Source organism: Vanacampus margaritifer, chromosome 7 (genome assembly GCF_051991255.1).
Source record: "Vanacampus margaritifer isolate UIUO_Vmar chromosome 7, RoL_Vmar_1.0, whole genome shotgun sequence".
NCBI lineage: Eukaryota > Metazoa > Chordata > Actinopteri > Syngnathiformes > Syngnathidae > Vanacampus > Vanacampus margaritifer.
Genome location: NC_135438.1, coordinates 8,344,718 through 8,358,136, shown reverse-complemented (window position 1 = coordinate 8,358,136; position 13,419 = coordinate 8,344,718). Strand labels below are relative to the sequence as shown.

Sequence of the window (13,419 nt, the reverse complement as noted above, 5' to 3'; positions counted from 1 at the left end):
GATACAACACTGTTATATAAAGTCTACACACCCTTGTTCAAATGTCTGGTTTTTGATTTAAATATTCCTACTTAAATCACCAAATCGAATTACCATAATGATGCCAATTTATATTAGCTTATTCCATCTTATATTGGTGTTTGTGGTGCAAAATATACGCTTCGGACTCATGGGTTCATTTTATGTTATATTTATTGCACTCTTGTTTGCACTACAGTAACAATTAAAGCACATCCTTATGAGTGATTGAAGGACATTCATTGTATTCTTGTTTTATATGCTCTTTGTGCTATGAAAACAACGTAATAAATAGAGTAAAAATGTGTACAGTGAAAACAGTAAAAATACTTTACTAGGAAACTGCAGTACTGGAATGTATAATGAATGTATTTCAAATATATACTTTGATGGAAGATTTTGTGGCTTGCATTCATATTGGAAAAAAACAAAAGTGATCAACTTTTATTTACACAAAAATGTGCGCTCCTGCTTCCATAAGGCACCTGAGTCTGCTCTGTCAATCTTGATTCTAGATACAGTGTAAACTTTTAAAATCTTTAGAAAGCTATCGCCATGTTTTTGTCTCTTAACCAAAATATAGACACAGCCAATTCAGTGTTTTTGTTAACGTTTCCCGGTCATATCAAGGTGCAGGCAGGAAGACAGAAAATTACAAAAGGGGGTAAATGTTGCTTAAATATTTACCGGAAAAATATTTATAGAATTTATTTCTCATTCTAGCAAAACATCAGATCATTCAAACAAAGCACTGGATCAAACCAAATTTCACATTTTTATATTATCCAATGATGTCACTAATACGTTTTGACAGCATTTCTTTCCGTATTGCAATCTTTACAATGAAATGAACAAAAAACAAAACAGTCTTGAGAAAGAAAAAATCAGTGCCTTAAATTAGGGTTTGAAATGATCGAATTGACTCAACCTGCAGTGCTCGTACAGATGGACAATAGCACAAGACTCATGTGTGATCATAAACTCATATCCTAATATTTCAATACAAATAAAATTGCACTGTTGTGTCCCATCTAGTAAGATGCCATTTTTTCCTTTCAAATTTAGTTTACTATACTCAAGAATTTTTTTTTTCGACTGCCCCCTATTGGTCTGGAAAATTAATTCAGGGCTAGCTTGCAGAAATTGGTATAAATGCTGCATTCAACACTGCTGGGAAGGTGGAGATATCTTACATGGACCCTTAAAAGGTCTGATTGCAAAGCAGTAATAAAAATGACAACCGCGATAAGCTACTTATTGCATTGTTGGGGTTGTGTTAAATTGCTACTATAACCTATACCGAACATTGCCTCTATTGTGGAACCTCTTAATTAAGTTGAATGCTCCAAAATGGGTACCATTTAGAGCTGAATATGCAAACCTGGAAAAATACTGTCTTTTTTGAAAGTTAACCAAAACTTTGAATTGAAATCATGTGTGATGTCACACTTAAGTGAGTACTGTATGTGTCAATAGTGTTGTTCATTAAAACATTGCCTGTGCAGTACAGTTAATAAAAGTTTTATGGTGGCATAACTATGACCATGGAATGAATTGATTGCCATGGGAAATGTTGTTTTTGAATGACAACAACTTGGAATTGAACTAATGTCACAGGGCAGATTGTGTAGAACTTTGATAATTCCCCTGTGTATTCTATTTTAAATTGTCTCTGTGAATTTTGGGTTGAATTGATGGTTGGGGTGGATTTATAACCGTGAACTCTCAGATGGGAACTCAGATGTTGAGGGTCAAGTCATGTTTCCAAGTGGGAATTTTGTCATGTCTGGCTTCCCAGTTTTCTTCAATGCCTCATAATTTTCTACATATTGGAAGTTTGCTTTTGATAACTTCACCTATTTGTTTTTAACCTTTCTTCTATTATTTGCTGGAAAAGTCACCTATTTGTTTCTTAGCAAAATACTGTATGAAAGATATTCTTATTGTATTGTCAGACATAAATGCGCCCAAAAACATCAAAGTAGTTGTCTGCTTAAACAAACTTCCAACTCAGCGAAACAGCTGAAGGCAGAAGGTTGTTTTTGTTTTTCGGTGGAAGTTTCGCCCCCACACGCTCACTCACTCTGCTCCCAGGCCCCGACTCGCCCATCAACCAATCACAAATCTAACAGCAGCTGCCTTAGCGGAAGATGATGGCTAGGATAGCAGCACTCATATCTGCTTTGATTCTTGATTGTTTTTCACCAAACTAGGACTAAAGCATCAAAATCAGTGGAATCACCGCCATTTTTTTTTGTGGTCAATGTGTAGATCTAGAAGTTTTGGTCAGTAAATAACAAAGAACTAATTTAATGTCGGCCAGCACAGGCCATCCCAGCTTTACTGTACTGTAGTTTTGGGGGTACTTTTAGGTCAATTATACCCGGAAATTAGCCATCGGAGGTCGTGCTCTGTCCATATCCCTCACAAATAACGGGGGGGGGCCCCCAGTATTTTGAAATGACCGCAAGCGAAACAAACACTTAGCGACATCAATATCTGAACAACTGTAATATAGAAGCACTGATGAGCGTTCGTAAGGAAGAGTCAGGAGCTTCTCTGCAGCAGCTGGACTTCATTTCCACGTCAGTTGTGAAGTTTTGAAGGAAGCCTCTAAAAAGTAACAAACACCAGGAATGTCCTCTGGGAAGTTGGCCGGAAGCTCCTGCCTGCTCCTGGGAATGAAAACAAACTCTGGAAGATCCTTCAGCAATCTAGGATGAAAAGTACACAAATAAAACATGAATCAATGTGGCAACTGACTGGACACCCGAGGAAACACAGCGCTCATCTTCACTTTTTCCGCTTCCTGTCTAGTACGTGCGTTCGTTCCCTTTGGTAACCTTGGAAATGGATGATGGTGTACAGAATGAAATGTGACATAAATACGAGCGGGGATGTCACCTGTGCGTTGTCGGGCTGATGTTGATTTTTCGAGGTTGGCTGCACGACTCAAACTTGTTGGCCAGGGTGACGTTATTTCCGAAAAGGCAATAACGTGGCATCCTTACTCCGACTACACCGGCCAGCACTGAGCCGGTGTGCAGGCCGATGCGCATCTGCAAAAAATTTTACATACAGTATCTGACATGACTCTACCTGCTTTTTAATTTCACTTTTCAACAATGTCCTCAATAAAAAATTAAATAGGAAGAAAAACGGCACACATATAAATCGAGATTTAAAAATTATGAATAAAGAAGCCTTATCATAGCGTGACCTCTGAATGCATTCAACCACACCCCGCGGGAATATTGCTACTACTTCGTCTAGCTAGCATCTTTTTTTATCTGGTTTATTTTGTTTGATTGCAGCGTTATCCAAAAGCTACTTTAACAGATTTCTTTGTATTTCTGATTTTGGCGTCTGTGCCAACAGAGAAACGGAGAGCATGTTACAGTCCACATGCATTGGGTCCAATAGAACAGTGATCAAATTTAATTTTGGATTTGGGGTTTTGCACTCTACTACCATTGTAGTTTTCATGTTTCCAAATGGAAGTGGATCTTTCCTGGTAACCATATATGGAAACTTTAACAGATTTCTTTGTATTTCTGATTTTGGCGTCTGGGCCAACAGAGAAACGGAGAGCATGTTACAGTCCACATGCATTGGGTCCAATAGAACAATGATCAAATTTAATTTTGGATTTTGGGGTTTTGTACTCTACTACCATTGTAGTTTTCATGTTTCCAAATGGAAGTGGATCTTTCCTGGTAACCATATATGGAAACTGGTTCCTCACCTGTATTGGTTCTCCGGTTGGAGTCTTGACTTCGTCAGAAAGCTCCATCATCTTTAAGGCCATGAGTGCAATCTGGACTGCATGAGTGTCACTCTCTTTATGTAGGCCACCAGCTACACAATACGCATCCCCAATGGTCTCCACCTGGAGACAGCATAGTACAAAAGCATGTCTTCTTACACGGCAACGATGACTACAGTTGCTTGTATAACTAAAATTCTTGGAATTTGGCAACACGTATACCTACAGTAGTTAGTCTTTTGCTCGCCTGCGTCAACGTCAACAGGCGGATTGAAAATATATAGTGTCATTAATTTAAAAAAGAAAATAAATTATCAACAGAATGAGGAGTGCAGAAGTGGAAGGCAGTCTGTCTGTCCGTCTTCCATCCTTCAGTGCAAGACAAGAGCATACTGAAAGCCAACAGCCATAAAATTGCAATTCTACTTCATCCTTTGCCGTTTTAAAGTAGTCGTCTTCTTTCATGTAACGTGAGAGCGCTCGACAACTATGTGACACAGACAAAGTGGAACTATTTTTAGACATACACGTGGAGTGGAACAGGGTCTTGAGGGATCTTCCTCGCATCTTTACGATGTATTTGTCAAACGTGGCTATATCTCTGTTAAGGCTTCGCTGACATGTTTATAACATCCAGCTTTTGGCAGGCGTTGCTGTTGCCTGATACACACACTCAGCGTCAGTCTGCAGATATTTGATGCAAATCACTTCAGCATGCAAATCTGACACTACTATCTGCTATATTCAATTATGAATCTGCAGTCAAAACAAAGAGGGAATGGTGCTTTTTAATTTGGAGCGTGTTAAATATAGATGAGTGTTTGACCTGCCAAGACAGAGAAACTTGGTTCTTGAGACTATACAGTCCAAAAACAAGCAAAGATGATGATGTAAAAGTAAATTAGCACATAAGCCCAATTAAATAATTATTTTATGATTATTAATAATAATAAAAAATAACCACCAAGCATTTCAGTTCAATTTTTGTGTTTCCATTTTTTTTTTAAAAAGTCCTTTTACAGCTTACGTCACAAAAGTGTACACCGCAACAAAAGGTGTTAGCCACCAGCTAGCTCATGAGCTAGCAGGCTGGGTTTTCTCTTGTCTGGCAGACGAGCCCTGGGTCAATCTGCACCGTCAACTCCTCGTTAATTCAAATACCGACATAGAGTTCTTTATTTATGGCACCCAGGGAAGATGAATTTTCGGGGTGTAGGCTTAGCTAGCTAGCTAGCTAGCTAGCTGCACACTGAAATGACTGGTTGACGAGTCAACTAGTCGACATCTACTTTACCACTCCGCAATGATGGGTATAGTTTGATGTCGATTCATAACAACACGTAACACAGACGTCTTGCCGAAATCAACAGGTGGCGCGCACACATCTGAAAAGGCACCCGGTAGTGCGTGGACGAACGATTCGATGAACGAATCTATTGAACGGTTCTTTTTAATGAACTGATTGTAAAAATTCAGTTCACTTAAAAGAACGGTCACGCCTATCACTAAGTGGAGTAGTAGTAGTGGAGGCAGGCATTATTTAGTCATTGATTTGATTCGTTTTTCATCAACATGTCTGTTTTGATGTAAAGTATCTCAAATTGAACATCTTCAACAGTATGAATAAAATAGACGTTCCCCATTGAGGTGAACTGAAATGCAATTAATCTATTCCCGTCCCTCAGATTTGTCTCTGTGTGTAAAAAAAGAAAAGAAAAAGAAAACAAGCACAGTTCAAGTTGTGCTTTTTTTTTATAAAGTGTAATTGTAATTTGGTTTGTTTGTTGTGTACCTTTAAGGAGTGATGTCAGAAGCAAGTCTTATTTTGTATTGGAAGCTGACTCGTGACTCAAATTTGGGGCAGATGTGCCACTAGGTAGAAACATGACGGCATACAAACCTACCTTGTAAACATCGAGCTCCCCACAATGGTGGTCGAACCTGGTGTACAGCTCGTTGAGCATGGTGATCACTTGCATCGGCGTGCAGAGCGAGCAAACAGCGGTGAAGCCCACCAGGTCCGAAAACAGCAAGGTGACCCGCTCAAAATTCTTGGCTTGGACCGTCTGGCCCTGCCACAGTTGCTGAGCGACAGTGCCGGGGAAGATGGAGAAGAGGAGGTCCACGGTCTTCTTCTTCTCTTCCTCAAGCGCCTGGTGGGCCTGCTCCAATGCCGCTTTGGCCTTGCCGAGACGTTTCTTCAGGCCGTCCTGCGCTTTGGCCTGCTCGCCGACCAGGACGACGTCACGTAGTGCGTTATGAATGGGGATGTCGGACAGGTAAAGGCCGCGGCCCGTTAGCTCCTCCAGCTTATCCACACACGGCGAGCCGAGGAACAAGATCACGTTGGACTCGGCAACGTAGATCATTTGGCCCTTGAGGTCCATGAGCTGAAAAGACAAATCAGTCCGATTTTTTGTCGTCTACAGTTTTTCCCGTGTCCTTTAAGACAACAGAACGCACAAATCAATAAACTTTCTCAGGACATACTGTATGACTAAGAACACAAAGTATTGGCAGCTCTGTGCAACTGCGTCAGCCATGCCAGAGTAGAATATTTATTTATATTGCGGCGGAATGCTATTTCTAAACATGACAAATGCCATCCAACATAAGTCCACTTTGTCTTTTAACCGCACGATTCTGACTTCCAGTTGCAGTTAGCACATTCAGATAATCACAGTACATTCATGCCAGTGTCTGAGACAGTGACAGTTGCCTTCAGAATAAGGGACTGCCAATGAAAATTAGCTTTACTTAGCTAACTTGGGCACATTTAGATTGTAAAATGTTGATTAATGTGCATTGTCCCTTTCAAATAAATAAATTCAATTCAAGCCGGCAAATTAGCAAGATGACTTGAACTCATTTTATATCAGTGTCATACACACAGGATAGAAAGCTTGAAAAAAGCTAAATTGAGCAGCATGAAAGGGGCTTTTGATTGCTTTTCATTCAATTCACTATTCAGCATTGTTCTTGTTCTTACAAAACAAAAACGTTTAAGATGAAAAATGTAAACTGGTGTGAAGGTGTCTATCTGCTTCCACTACATTGACCTTAGCTACTTTCTGAAAGTATTCATATCTGAACTCAGTTATCCTGATCATCTCGGTTGGAATACGATTTAAAAATCACTCGTCCTTTCTGTAACCAAGGCATCAAACTTAAAAGTTGGAACTGAGACTTCTTTCCAGTCTGTTCTTAGTTTTGCTGTTATTGCCAAGTATGGCAGCACTTGGGCGACAGAAAAAAAGCTCTCTTTGTCAAGGTGGCTTGCAAACTCATCTGTGCCCCACAGACTCCTCTGACAGCTATTTTTCAAAAGCAAGTCTTCAAAAAGGTCAAAGTCATTCTGTACATTGAAGGACATTCTCTTCTTGCTTTGATGTCTTTCCCTCAGGCCAGAGATTAGAACCCCCATATGTGCGACAAATTGGACCAGAGACTCCTTGTCCCCAGAACAATCAAATTTGCTAAATTTGCACAATGCTACAAATAGCTGAACTGTAATCGATGCTTGTGTCTTTGATTATGCAGTATGTGTCAGCTCTCTTATCTCTACAGTGTGTCTTTCCTTAAAAAGTCACGACTAAATTGTAATAACTGATTCTAAATTGTCTTAACTTAATTTTAATCCTGTCCCTTTGGGACAAAAAAAGTACATTGTAATACGCTGACAAGAATCTGAAGATGGATTAAGGCCAAACTGCGTGTAGTCCCTTCACTTTACACACACTGTGGAGCAGATGCACCTTAATATATAATAAAACATGAAGAACCTCCCGTTGCAACTCAGTCATGGGTTACCCTGAGAATTATGGCCGTTGTCTGGAGAAAAATACACCTTCTGGGCTTGACTGCTTACTTATGTTGGATGGATGACATCCGCTTTCCAAAATTTTCTAGCGCTAGCAGATTCGTTGTGAAGGCCCTGTCTCGTAGATCATCTCCAGCATGATTTGTATGCTTTTGCAGTCAATGTGAATACATGGGAAAATGTTGTTGCTAAAAGAGCATCCTGGCGCTCTGCCGCGGCTGTTGCAAAGAACTCATACCGTAATTCTCTGGTGGAGAGATGCTGGTCATTACCCGTGACGTAAAAGACCTTTTGTATTACGGGTCAATGGATGCATGGAAGTATAAGAGCAGTGACGTTTACATCGTGTTAGCTTTGACATGCGCAGTTAAACCTATTTGGAATGACAGCTTTATTTACAGTAGAGTAAAGGGCCCTCGCGAATAGTGGAGAAAAAAATGCATCCCCAAAGGATTATCGTTGGTTGTAGATGTCACAAGATGGCGCCAAATATTACAAAATTACAAATTCTTCTCCTTGATTCAACATTCACTGCTAACTTGACTTCCAAGTCGACAAACAACACAAGTTTTCTGACTTGCAAGGCATCAACTATTTTTGCAAGACCAAATTTGGTGTATGAAAATGCTACAAATACACCGCTGCTAGATGGCGCCAAAGCACTACTTTTTTTTATTGTTCTTTGTGATTTTTTTGTGGAGCCTATCCTCCGTCGCGTGCTGCAAAACTTTCCTATTCACAGTTTTGAACTTTTTGACATTGTAAGATGCCACCTGATAATATAGGAATTGGTCTCAAGGAAGTACTGTATGTCAAATTGATAGTTATTTACTGAGATGTATGTATGTACTGTATATTGTATGTCAGGCTAAATTAAGCCTGTTAGTGGAAATTACAGAGAGTCTTCATCGTGTATGTAAATATGCACTTCCAACATATTTAAAAAAAAAAATCGAATAATATGTCAGCCATTTATGGGTACTGTTCTAAAATGAGTTTGAAATGATACTGATTGGGATACTACTAATATAGATAGTCATAAATATTTCTGGAGCGTCCGTTGCTTTTTATGGTAGGCTAGCACTTTTGAATAGTGGGGGATGTATTTTACTATTGCCTGACTGAATGCCTCTCCTGCTACTGTGAGAATATTCAAACAAATACAGTAGGTATCAGTGTTTACTCAGAGACTTCTCAGTTCTTGTCATGGCGACCAGTTGCACCCGTCCATAAATAGCGCGAGGCCGACTGAGCCTTTGATGGAGAAAAGGGCCTCTGACATTTGCCTGTGATGTCGGTTGGTGGCAGAATGTTGATCTCCACCTCGGGCCCAGTGGTGCCGCTAATAAGCTCGACTGAAACCAACAAAGGGACACCTCATTGGTGCGGTTCTGGTCCTGGACGTACCTTTCCTGTGTTGTCAGCTCCGGAGACCCCGTGCTTGATCCGAAGGACAAACTGGGTGTTGAGCATGGTCAGGATGCCTTGAAAGGTGCATTTGATCTGAGGGCACACGATGGAAAAGTGTTCTTGGAAAGTTGACGCTCGTCTGATGCCCTCCTTCCTGCTCAGTCTCTTCCTGAGCCCGTGTCCAATTTGCACCAGAGCCAGGTCGTGGTCCAGGATAAGATGGAAGGGGAAGATAGTGGAAAAGAGAGAGGTAGGAAGGGTCCCAGCTGAGGTCGCCCGCAGAGGACTGGGGCTCAGGTTTTTGTCCCCCTTAACAACCACAGTGTATAAAAGACTGTGCTGAGGATTGGATTGGAGGATGCTGTCTTTGGCACAGGGGGGGTCCATCAGCACATCCACGGTGGTGTGGTAAAGCAGACGGGCGGCTGCCTTGATGACCCCAGGGAAGAAGAGCTCGGTAGTGGGGTGAGGGTTGAAGAAGTAGACAGTAAGCAGACCCGGATCTTTGTCTAAGCACAGCACGGATGCTTCGTTTAAACAACCCCCTCCGTCTGCTCGGGGCGCGCTGCTCTGCTTCAGCAGCACGTTGAAGCTGTTGAGGAAGTCGTGAAGCGCGCCTCCAACCACCCGCAAAATGTGGCCGTCCTCCTCGTAGCACGTGTGGAAGAGCTCCTCGCCGAGAGACACTCTCAAGGCTTCGATTGGGATGGCTGTGGGATGGAAGTAGAAACTATGAGAAGATGGAATACAATAAATTAACAGCCCTTACATTATTGTGAATATTTGATCATATCGTTTCCTGTTGGCAACAAAAGTGAGTACACCCCTACGTGAAAATGTCCAAATTGGGCCCATTCCCCAGTATCACGTGACTTGGTCTCAGATGTGAGTAGGGAGCAAATGTGTTACATTTTTTTGTTCAATATTGTATCTCATGACAAAGAACTCTTTGAGAATCGGTTAAAGATTTCTAAAGATGGCTTAAACTAAAAGAAGACTGACCTTGTGGTACAAACTCAAACATCCACCAGTTCCGTGATGTCACGTTAAGCTCTGGTGAACTCCATGCCCAAGAAAGTTTTAAGGGCAGTGCAGAAAAATAATGGTGGCCACACAAAATTTTGACACTTCAAGAAAAAATTTCACTAAGGGGTGTACACACATTTGTTGCCAACGGTTCAAATGTAGTATCTGTGTGTGGAGTTATTTTGACAGTAATTTTAGACTGTTACACATTCAATATACTTATGTTTACATTCCATTAAAGGGTCATTTATTCAGGGTTGTCTCATGGTAATAGAAAATATTTATAATAACATGAGGAGTGTACTCACTTTTGTGACATACTCTGCATTACTGTGCAAACATCTAGCTTTGTTATTTTAACAACTTTTTTCAAGAATCATTTTGACATCCATCCATTTATTTTCTATAGTCCTTGTCCTCATTAGGACCCCCGGAGCTGGAGCCAGCTGGATACTCCTTTTACATTGCGCCCCTAGTGTTCAAACTGAGACATTACAGTCAAATAAGCAAGTGCCTGAAGTCAGAACGAGCTGACAAACTTGCGTTCCATAACCATAGGCAAACTTGAAGCGCATTGTTATTATATTTACTGTCATTATTTGCACTTAATTGCATTCCTTGAAAACTGGAGGTGCTACCAGATACTTGGAATGATATTTACTTGACCTCTCGGTATTTGTGTTTTATTTCATGAAATCTTGTTGTTTTTTGTTGTTGTTGTTTTTTTACTGGAGAAAAGATAGGCGTGAAATTATATATTTAATGTAATTTTAAGAAATCATACTTTACTGGGAATTATCATTTTTTTGAGATATAAAAATGACCTATATCAATATAAGAATCACTACAATATACAGAAAAATAAGAATTCACACCTATGGACAATTTAGAGTCTTCAAATCAACTTTTGGGGAGAACCTTCCCACTATTCCACTACACTTTATTTCCTTTTTTTTTTTTTTTTTTTTACATTGTAGACAGTAGATAGCATGACAGGTATAATTAGCAGCACTAAAATGTAATTTCCACAGAATGAATAGAACAAAAAAAACTGTTCGAACTAGTAAGCAGTTTCACAACTAACTAGCAGATGGACAAAAAACACAACTTTAATCCTACTGTAATTGGCATTCTGGTTATGGTGATCATTAGTATTACTAAAACAACAAGACCTACCTTAAGCTGTACAGCATCATGCCAAAGTGTAGATTCATGTTCTCATGATAGTTCTGTCCAAACATTGACTGGTAGTGTACTTTATTGGTATCCAATTGAAGCATACCTGTTGTGGTTGAGTGAGTGTTCATCATCTCCATTAAATGCTCTGGTTCTTCTCTACAGTCTGTGCAACAGACTACAACACTGCAAACATAAAGATAAAGTTCCATCAATCAGCAATGGATTTCACAGAAAAACCTGATAAGAATTGCTTATAAGAATGCTACAGACAAATACAGAATAACGAGCTGTTTAACAATTGATTCATACAAACACTTGACTCTGTTTTGTCTGCGTGATAGATCAAAATGCAAAAAATGTGCGAAAAGCGACACTTCTGCATTTATTCGGCCGATCCGACCAAAACAAACACACAGACATAACAAATTACTGTTGTGATTGTTCGGATATAAACAGTGGATATGAAAACGTTTTTTTTTGTGGTATATAAATCCTCTCTTAACTTTCACACCCTCTTATAGTTGGAATGTGGCTGACGGAACTAAAGCTTTAACTCAAATGCGAGTCAGAGTGTACCTAATGTTGTGCCCAGTAACCCCTCCCTCCATCAGGGGGGTTACGTTCCAGACCACCCCAGCAATATGTGAAATCTCACAATATGGAAATGCGCACTATAGGCATGTTGTTATAGCATTTATGGCGCTTACTTTTTTTAAAGGTTAAACACAGTTATAAAATATTACAAACACATTTCCACACTTATATTGAGGCAGAGCAAGAGGAGTGCATGATAACACAATAATATTGTACAGTATGATCCCAGTGTGTTTACAATGAACAAATCCATTTTTTTCTAAATTCACAAACTTATCATCACACAACGTACATCAATCATGACCGAAGATTCGCTTTATAAAATGAACATATAGGATACGATAGTTGCCATTTTGAAGTATTCAAAAATGTAAATTGGTTGTGTATAAAATGTGGTAAACTAAAGAGGGGGGGGGGGGTGAAACACCAGTTTAATCATGCACAACCGTGAATTAAGTAAATTAAACCTGAAGGACTTTTTTTCAGAAGGCTATTGCTGACAGTGGAATTACACCCAAAATTGAAACTGTAAACTCTTAAAAATAAATAACTAAATACAAATAAAACAAATCTGTGAAATAGCAGGACCACGAACCCAGAGCCTGTAATGGAGACGGATTTAGTCATAGTTTTTTATTTTTTTAGCATCCAACATCAACCTTCTTTCAGCTCTTGTCCATCAGCATTACTAATCTGCTTGTTTGGATGGAGCATTTATGCTATACTTGTGATTGTTTGTCGATTTGTGCTATGCTTTTCTGTCCTGTCAAAGCACTTAGTAGGCTAAACATGTTTTTAAGGCGCTAATGACAATAAAAAATTGTTGTTGTTGTTAATGTTATTACCGTACTGTAAGGTCCTTGTTGGATTTTATTTCAATGTGAACCTGCTCCTGTTGTTCTCCACCCTTGTCTTGAGTGGGCTTTCATTGAAATGAGATACCTTGATGGAAGTTCTACCAAATGTAAAATATTATACCTTTCCGATTCCTTGCTTTGTCTCATCATTCTTTGGAGGGCAGCGTGCAGCCTCTCAAACTGTAAAGTTAAAGAGAGAGGCGTCTTTAATTAGGAGGGGGTTGGGGTGATAAAATAGAACAATCCTAAAATGGCAGCCAATTTTTATTTTTTTAAAAAAAAAGGCTCCTTCTATTTAGCGCGCGCTCGCACCCACCTGGGGACACGCCAGTTTGCGAATGCTGTCTCCGAGGGTATGTAGGTTGACTTTGGCTCTGCTGCTCCTCTGCGCGGGTTCGTGCGCACTTCTCCCGCTGCGCGCCGCCGAGCTCTCCCCGGGATCTCCACGCCGCTCATCCTCTTCCTTCTTCTCATCCTCCTTCTGCTGCTGCTGCTGCTGCTGCTGGTTGCTTTTGGAGAAAGGACACTCTCCGGATATCTTCAGCTCCTTGAGCCTGGCGCAGAACATCTTCACCGGTGCTGCGATGTCCTCACCTCACCATGCAGGCGCTGAGCTCATTGTGCATGCAGACAGACGCGCCAGAATGCCATCTGATTCTGGTGCGCGCGTGTTATTGTTTTCTTTGCATCCCCTTCCTCGCTAAATCCTCAACCGCCTCCTCCAAGGCGTGATGCGATGTTCTCCTGTA

At 40.4% G+C, this 13,419-nt stretch overlaps 1 protein-coding gene across 1 annotated transcript; it reads right to left on the bottom strand.

Moving 5' to 3' along the window:
• Positions 1 to 174: 174 nt before the first annotated feature.
• On the bottom strand, positions 175 to 13,419 carry gucy1a1 (guanylate cyclase 1 soluble subunit alpha 1). The gene is made up of 8 exons (XM_077571987.1): positions 12,987 to 13,419; positions 12,792 to 12,850; positions 11,323 to 11,402; positions 9,012 to 9,724; positions 5,689 to 6,174; positions 3,764 to 3,907; positions 2,923 to 3,077; positions 175 to 2,732 (listed from the first exon to the last, which is right to left on the bottom strand). The coding sequence occupies exons 1-8, from the start codon at positions 13,236 to 13,238 to the stop codon at positions 2,594 to 2,596; spliced, it is 2,028 nt and encodes a 675-aa protein (XP_077428113.1). The 5' UTR covers positions 13,239 to 13,419; the 3' UTR covers positions 175 to 2,593.

Bases quoted from the DNA above. Each gene is read 5' to 3' on its own strand.
- gucy1a1 (XM_077571987.1), bottom strand. From the start codon at position 13,238: ATGTTCTGCGCCAGGCTCAAGGAGCTGAAGATATCCGGAGAGTGTCCT. The intron at 6,175-9,011 runs GTACGTCCAGGA...TTGTCTTTTCAG, and splicing joins GAGCTGACAACACAGGAAAG to CTCATGGACCTCAAGGGCCA. The intron at 2,733-2,922 runs GTGACATCCCCG...TTTTCATCCTAG, and splicing joins ATCAGCCCGACAACGCACAG to ATTGCTGAAGGATCTTCCAG.